We start from the raw sequence: 8,637 nt of genomic DNA, 5'->3' as shown, positions 1-8,637 counted from the left end.
AACCAGCTTCCCGAGGGCACAATTCAAACGAGATCAAAATATTTGTTGTCTCTCACCATTGACTAATGACTACCATTCAATATTTTTCCGAAATAAGGTCCGATGGTGGTCCACCAGAAGGGGAGGGACTTAGCTCTCTATCCCGTGTGAATTGGCCATTAATACTACAGACACCCTGTGGTAAAATTACTATATCTACCCTTGTAAAATGAATCCCGTCCGAATACAGTTTATGACTAATGACTCTTCTCAGATTAGCTGTTTGACAATATTTCCATCTATATAGTGAATATTTATCTAAACTACGGCACTAGAGCTCTACAGATGACAGCATAGCATACACAAATCTACACAAACAGCTGAGCAGCCAGACAAACAGGACAGAATTAACAACACTGTCAACATGCATAACCCCTTAAATGGCACTAAATTGAGTGTAAATTAATGTGTTTAATGCTGCTGTGATTTAAAAAAAAATGATATTAATTTAAAAAGCTGTTGCCCCATTAAGCAGCTTTAATGTAGTTAGCTAGTTTGTGTTAGCTTGTAGCTAACTACAAGGGTATAGCTTCACTGCTGTTCCACTAAGTAGCCTGTTGCTTATGAAAAGTAGCTTCCTGAACAAAAAAAGCAGTTTGCAGCATGAAAACCAACTACAGACATCTGAATCTATAAAGCTTCAGCACAACACAACAGCAGACTAACAAACACGCTGAGATCAAACATACCTTTCTTGTTGGGTAAAACAACTGAAAAACAAGAAGGTTTCTAAATTAAATCTGAGCATGGATAACAAGGCTGGCATTTACTTGTCCCCACGACACTAATTGTGTTTCGTCACTGTAAACACGAGGCGTCTGATAGACCAGAGTCACAAAACATCTCGCTAACAATTCCCTGAGAAACAAGGAGAATATCATAACATCAGCCTGGGTAGACATATCACCCACTGGGAAGAGATGACGGTTAATAAAGCATTATCGCCCAGGGGTATCGTGTTAAATCAAACTATTATTGCTTGGTCTGACTAAGTTAGGAGCATCTACGCGCTTCGCTTGGATCCGACTGAAGCAATCCTGACAGTGGATTCGTTTTAATTAACGTTCCCTTCCGGCATCCAGTCTTAAAGGGGAGACTGTCCCACTCATGCGAGTCTCTCTCACCGTCTGTTTGAGACTTGCTGAGAAAGATGGTGCTGGCGCGCGGGTGGTCCGAAGGGTTGTACTCCATGTTGAGCTCTGAGGAGAGAAAAAAAAACAAAGACAATTTGTTATTCAAAATTGAGGCAAGAGTTACGATTTGAGTATTACTAGAATAAGCAAAATCGGGAAACATTTAGTCAGGCAAGCCACAGTATTTATTTATATGCACACAGCCTTGGAAAATAGCGACTGTCACTCATGTACTATTATTTATTAATATGTTGGAGTTACCTTTTATAGATTTATTTTATTTTCAGTTTTCATTTTTAGTTCATGTTTTAGTTATTATATTTTTGTAAATATGTTTTAAGTTCATTTCAAATTTAAGTCATTTTAGTACTTATTTTATTTCACCGTTATATATATATATATATATATATATATATATATATATATTATATATATATATATATTAGGGCTGTGCAAAAATTATATGCACAGCCCTATATGGCAGTGCATCCAAAATAAAAGTCTGTGTTTACATAATATATTTGTGTGTGCTGTATATAATTATGTTGTATATATAAATACCTGTCATGAGTTTTCAGGAACGAACCCAATCGCAGACAGTTTGCTGACACACAAGGTTTATTGAACAAAAAGGGAAAATAAAACCCCACGAGGGGGGAAAAACAGCACAGGCAAAGCAAAAGACTAAACAATACTAGACTGAGACTAAGACACAAACTTCACAGGAACAAAATAACTATTACAAGAAAACTTTTTAGACAGATCTCAAGACAAGGTACTCACAATTATTACCGTGTGGATACACACACAATCAATCACAATGAACCAGCACAGGACAGCAAACACAAGGGAATAATATAGGGAGAACAGATAACGACAGCAGGTGACACCGATCAGGCAATGAAGACAAGATGAGGATAACAAGTGGGCGGGGTATGCGAACGAGACAACACAAGCACACAGCCCAAAAACAAGGCCATGTGCCTGCACACAAAACATGGGTCTGTCATGATCCTGCCTCAGGACTAGAGAAAGGAAATGACAAGAGGGCAGAATCATGACAGAATCCCCACCTTAAGGAGCGGCTTCCAGACGCTCCAAAAGAGGGCATCAAACACGAGACATGACAGACTGGGAAATGGACACAAACCAACAAAACATGACAAATAAAAGCAACGGCATACAAGAATATACAATAATGGGGTTGGGATGCATCAATAAAAATAACAAACAAGGGAGGGGGGGTGGGGGAACAAGAAAGTTCATAGGGCGTTGACCAGGAAGGGTGGGAGGACTGGGGGTCTTGGGTTTACGGGACGAGGGTTGAGGACGAGGAATGCGGGCTGACTTGGATGGGGATACACGTGGAGAAGCCTTGGGGGAACCAGACTGGGACAGGGCGACACGTGGAGAAGTGCAAGGAGAACTAGACTGGGACGGGGAAGGACACGGTACAGAACAAAAGACAGGACGAGATGTAGCCGACTGTGGGGCGGAGAGGGGCAAAACTGTGGTTGACTGAAGAGCAGGAAAGGGATCAGTGTTCTCCGTAGCAGAACCAGAAACAGCGCTCATGACATCAGATTCAGAAGAGGTGCTGCTCATGTCAGACTCTGAACCTGCGATGTCCGCAGCTGACACTGGGACCGAGTTGACAGGAACAGACCCTAGAACAGTGTTGTCTGAAACCGGCTCGGGAACAGCGTTGGCAGAGACAGTCTCGGGAACAACGCTGGCTGAAGCAATACCCTCAGCAGCTGGTCGCTCGGGAACGAAGCTGGTAGAATCAGCGCCCTCAGCAGCTGGTCCAGGAACCGTTCCCTCTGCTTCAGACTTCTGAGCTGCCCTCTCTGTGGCAGACTCTGGAACGGCTCTTTCAGTAGTAGTGAAAGGTTGAGAAACAGTCACGGGCTCAGGGGAAGGAAGAGATGAGGAACGGCAGGCCCCCTTCTTCCTCCTCTTTCTCCTAGGGCGTGAAGCAGAGACCAAAGCCAGATCTGTGAACGGCTGCGGAAGCAAAGCAGGAACCGTGACGGCTGAAGTGGCTTCCTCTGGCTGGGTCGACTCTGTCGCTGAGGACTCTGAAGGAGACTCCCATGAGGTCCGTCTACCTCGTTTCCCACAAAGACCGAAGGAAACAGATGAAGTCTCAGGAGTCGTGGAGGAGCTAATCTGGTTCCCAAACGTCGCGACGCCAATCAAACGACCCTCAGGAATAACTGGCAGCCAGGCAGAAGGAGAAGATCTCTTGGAGGAGCCCTGCAGCTCATCACGACACAAACGGTCCACCACTTCACGAAACGGACGACGGATCAGCCCCTCCCGTTCAGTCAAAGGAGGAGGACCTTTGAGACCCGCGATGAAGTATGAATTGAGGAGGATCTCTGGCAAGAACCTCCTCCTCTCTTCCACAGCCTGGGCGTACTCTCTCAACGACCTCTCTCCCTGGGCAGGAAACGGTGCCTTGCCACTGATCATGTCAGAGGTAGTCGACAGCCACCATTGTTCAAGGGGATCAGTTTGTTGCTTGGCAGAAGAAGACAAACTGTCTGCTGGGTTCTTCTTTGGCTGGTTCATTCTGTCATGAGTTTTCAGGAACGAACCCAATCGCAGACAGTTTGCTGACACACAAGGTTTATTGAACAAAAAGGGAAAATAAAACCCCACGAGGGGGGAAAAACAGCACAGGCAAAGCAAAAGACTAAACAATACTAGACTGAGACTAAGACACAAACTTCACAGGAACAAAATAACTATTACAAGAAAACTCATGACAGATCTCAAGACAAGGTACTCACAATTATTACCGTGTGGATACACACACAATCAATCACAATGAACCAGCACAGGACAGCAAACACAAGGGAATAATATAGGGAGAACAGATAACGACAGCAGGTGACACCGATCAGGCAATGAAGACAAGATGAGGATAACAAGTGGGCGGGGTATGCGAACGAGACAACACAAGCACACAGCCCAAAAACAAGGCCATGTGCCTGCACACAAAACATGGGTCTGTCATGATCCTGCCTCAGGACTAGAGAAAGGAAATGACAAGAGGGCAGAATCATGACAAATACCTATGCATGCATGTATATATTTAAGAATTATTTGCGCTTAAATTCTGTATATATATAAATACATAATCTATATTATATAAATATTAGGGCTGTGCAAAAGTTAATTGCGATTAATCGCATCCAAAATAAAAGTCTGTTTTACATAATATATTTGAGTGTGCTGTATATAATTATTTTGTATATATAAATACCTATGCATGCATGTATATATTTAAGAATTATTTGCGCTTAAATTCTGTATATATATATATAAATACATAATCAATATTATAATAATATAAATATTTTATATAGGAATAACACATTTTCTTAAACATATACATGCATGTGTGTGTATTTATATATACAAAATAATTATATACAGCACACACAAATATACTATGTAAACACAGACTTTTATTTTGGATGCGATTAATCGCAATTAACTTTTGCACAGCCCTAATAAATATAAATATTTTATATATGAATAACACATTTTCTTAAATATATACATGCATGTGTGTGTATTTATATATACAAAATAATTATATACAGCACACACAAATATGTTATGTAACCACAGACTTTTATTTTGGATGCGATTAATCGCAATTAATTTTTGCACAGCCCTAATATATATATATATATATATATATATATATATATAATAAAATTATTGCAAAATCATCTTGGTTAATTGAAAAAAAGCTGTGTATATATATATATATATATATATATATATATACATACATACACAGCTTTTTGTCAATTAACCAAGATGATTTTGCAATAATTTTATTTAATAACAATAAAACACTTGTTTAGAATGGAATACCAGCATACTCTGCTAGTAAACAGCATATTTTGGCAATTGACATTAAAAGATAGCAGCAATGTACAGTAATATGTATGTTTTTACTCTGCTATGCCATTATACCAACACTAGGGGGCATATTATGATCATGGGAACTATTTCTGAATGAGGGACTAAACCCCTTAATCATTTTAATTTCATTTTACAGTAAAATATGCTGCAATATACATACTATATTTATTATCATAATTTACGTTATAGTAATGTTTATAACATTTTTTATAAAATATATTTCATTTTATTGTATTGTTGCCTGCGATCAAATCTACTCGTCATCAAGACAAAGACTTGAAACGTATTTTTTATTGTAACATTTATTAAGTTACATGTTATATTAATACTAAATTTAATTGTTTCAAGTATTTAATTATGTTTTATTTCATTATTTCATTTATGTAAACATTTATTTTTATTTTTTAATTTAAGAAATGTCCTTTCAGCACAGATTCCCACCCTGTCACACACACACACACACACACACACACACACACACACACACACGTCATCAGAGGAAACTAGCGCTGTGGCACACCCCGACCAGGAAACAAGGAACCCAGAGTTCATAGCCTCTAAAACCACAACAGTCAATACTAAAGACATCATCATCATCACTTACTGCAGCGTTTGAGATTTACAAAACTGAGCATTGTCGTGACAGTGAAATAACTGTTTCAGAGACAGCCACGTGAGCAAGCAGCTGTATTGTGTTAAGTCTTTTGAAGCAGTGTCTTTTTTATGCGGAAGAGCCACTTGAATCTCAAATGAGCCTCGACTGTGAGACGTATGAAGCGCTCTGAGGTGCAGAGGAAAGACTGATTAATAAAAGATGGAGCTTTGTGGGAGAGAAAGGTGGATCTGGATAAAAAAAGTGGAGAGGAGACCAGAGAACAGATGTGAATGTGCCGCCGGTTTCAGACAGGTTTATGGGTAGCTGGATACATACACTGTGATATTAATGTGTTTTATTGAAGGAAAAAAAAAGTGCACACTCATGGCAGAACATGTGTAACAACAGTTTTCAATGGGATTGAGTCATTTCCTCCTTTTCCCTGACCCACCCTCAGTATATTGTGAAGAGGAGGAGGTCTGCACACCCCATGACTTCCTCACACTGAGGAAACAGCTTCTAACACATACACACATCCGTATGTAGAACATCCTTCAAGCATGGGCAAAACTACAAATTAGGGCCCTGTGAAATCAGTTTTATTTCATGCTTACAGATGCCCTATGTGGTATTTTACATTCTATAAAGGTTTTAGTATTGGCATTAAGGATATGAAAGATATGAGCCCATAGCTCATAATTATTCTTAATCAATAGGGTAAAATATTTAATTAGGTCAATGAGTGTTTCTGACCTGAATTACAGCTCTAGCCCAGTTAACAGCACCAGCTGTGGCCTGTCTCGGGCACGGCTCATTGGACAGCACAGGCTGGCATAAAGCCCTAGAGTCTGCCTGGCATCAGTGCCCACTGCTGTCAACATCTCCCTGGCAGTCACTGACAAATGTGCATGTTCACACTCAAGAAGAGCAAAGCCACATGAAGAGGACATCCAGGACTAGACGGACGGCCATTGGACACTCACTTGCGTATGACCTATTTTTTTCCACAGTGGCCGTATAATCAGTTACAGAATCAAGCAGTTACTTTGGTGTTCTTGTAAAAGAGCTTCCTGAACTCCAGACGACAGGAGAACCTGATGTTCTGCCCAACTATGCAGACACAAGCTTTTTTTGGAAACAATGTAGATCACAGTAAGGGCAGATCAATATACGTAAGCATTAATTTACACCCACCTAAAGGATTATTAAGAGTGCCTGTTTAATTTCTCATGAATGCAATTATCTAATCAACCAATCACATGGCAGTTGCTTCAATGCATTTAGGGGTGTGGTCCTGGTCAAGACAATCTCATGAACTCCAAACTGAATGTCAGAATGGGAAAGAAAGGTGATTTAAGCCATTTTGAATGTGACATGGTTGGGCCGGTCTGAGTATTTCACAATCTGCTCAGTTACTGGGATTTTCACACACAAACCATTTCTAGGGTTTACAAAGAATGGTGTGAAAAGGGAAAAAAACATCCAGTATGCGGCAGTCCTGTGGGCGAAAATGCCTTGTTGATGCGAGAGGTCAGAGGAGAATGGGCCGACTGATTCAAGCTGATAGAAGAGCAACTTTGACTGAAATAACCACTCGTTACAACCGAGGTATGCAGCAAAGCATTTGTGAAGCCACAACACACACAACCTTGAGGCGGATGGGCTACAACAGCAGAAGACCCCACCGAGTACCACTCATCTCCACTACAAATAGGAAAAAGAGGCTACAATTTGCCAGATCTCACTAAAATTGGACAGTTGAAGACTGGAAAAATGTTGCCTGGTCTGATGAGTCTCGATTTCTGTTGAGTCATTCAGATGGTAGAGTCAGAGTTTGGTGTAAACAGAATGAGAACATGGATCCATCATGCCTTGTTACCACTGTGCAGGCTGGTGGTGGTGGTGTAATGGTGTGGAGGATGTTTTCTTGGCACACTTTAGGCCCCTTAGTGCCAATTGGGCATCTTTTAAATGCCACGGCCTACCTGAGCATTGTTTCTGGCCATGTCCATCCCTTTATGGCCACCATGTACCCATCCTCTGATGGCTACTTTCAGCAGGATAATGCACCATGTCACAAAGCTGGAATCATTTCAAATTGGTTTCTCAAACATGACAATGAGTTGACTGTACTAAAATGCCCCCCACAGTCACCAGATCTCAACCCAATAGAGCATCTTTGGGATGTGGTGGAACGGGAGCTTCGTGCCCTGGATGTGCATCCCACAAATCTCCATCAACTGCAAGATGCTGTCCTATCAATATGGGTCAACATTTCTAAAGAATGCTTTCAGCGCCTTGTTGAATCAATGCCACGTAGAATTAAGGCAGTTCTGAAGGTGAAAGGGGGTCAAACACAGTATGAGTATGGTGTTCCTAATAATCCTTTAGGGTGAGCGTATATCACAACTACCCCTTTGAGTTTGACACGTCAACAAGTTAAAAAAAAGAATCCTTATGAATCAAATGGTTTAGTCAAAATTTTCTGAAGAGACTTGATTGCTTTATATGATGAACAGATTTTAAGTAACTTACTAATTAAGTAATTAACTTTTATTCCCATATAACATTCATTAACACACATCAGTTGTGGTAAAGAGAAGCTCAAGCATGTTCGCTTGACTTGCGAGAACCAATGAGGTTCATTCTCGCGTTACACATCATGTTTGCGCTTCAGCAAGAGGTTTGTTCTCGAGCGTCAAACAGGTTCGGTTGAGCTTCGGTTTATGTTGGCTGATCAATGTTTATATGTGAATAAAAGCCTAAATTCAATCTGTTAATCTCTTTATTAACTTTTTGAACCTTCAAAGTGGTAGTTGTGTAGCTGTCAATGGAAGCTCTCGGATTTAATTAAAAATATCTTTATTTGTGTTCCCATAGACCTTTCAGGTTTGGAACAAGTTTGGGCTGAGTAATTAATGG

General features: G+C 40.5%; 1 protein-coding gene across 4 annotated transcripts in view; it reads right to left on the bottom strand.

Moving 5' to 3' along the window:
• ccny (cyclin Y) overlaps positions 1-8,637 on the bottom strand; it is a 58,239-nt gene that overhangs the window by 17,795 nt on the left and 31,807 nt on the right. For 2 of the 4 annotated variants that reach the window (XM_039666533.2, XM_039666535.2), the window contains exons 2-3: positions 1,164-1,238; positions 729-749 (exon numbers count right to left, since the gene is read on the bottom strand). In XM_039666533.2, coding sequence (XP_039522467.1) covers positions 729-749; positions 1,164-1,238 — 96 coding nt within the window. The remainder of the gene's footprint in view (positions 1-728; positions 750-1,163; positions 1,239-8,637) is intronic. The other 2 variants (XM_039666534.2, XM_039666536.2) reach the window with 1 other exon arrangement.

The sequence above is a fragment of the Pimephales promelas genome, chromosome 22, assembly GCF_988280905.1.
Source record: "Pimephales promelas chromosome 22, fPimPro1.hap1.1, whole genome shotgun sequence".
Taxonomy (NCBI): domain Eukaryota; kingdom Metazoa; phylum Chordata; class Actinopteri; order Cypriniformes; family Leuciscidae; genus Pimephales; species Pimephales promelas.
Note: the sequence above shows the minus strand (reverse complement) of the source record. Positions and strands in the feature narration are given on the sequence as shown.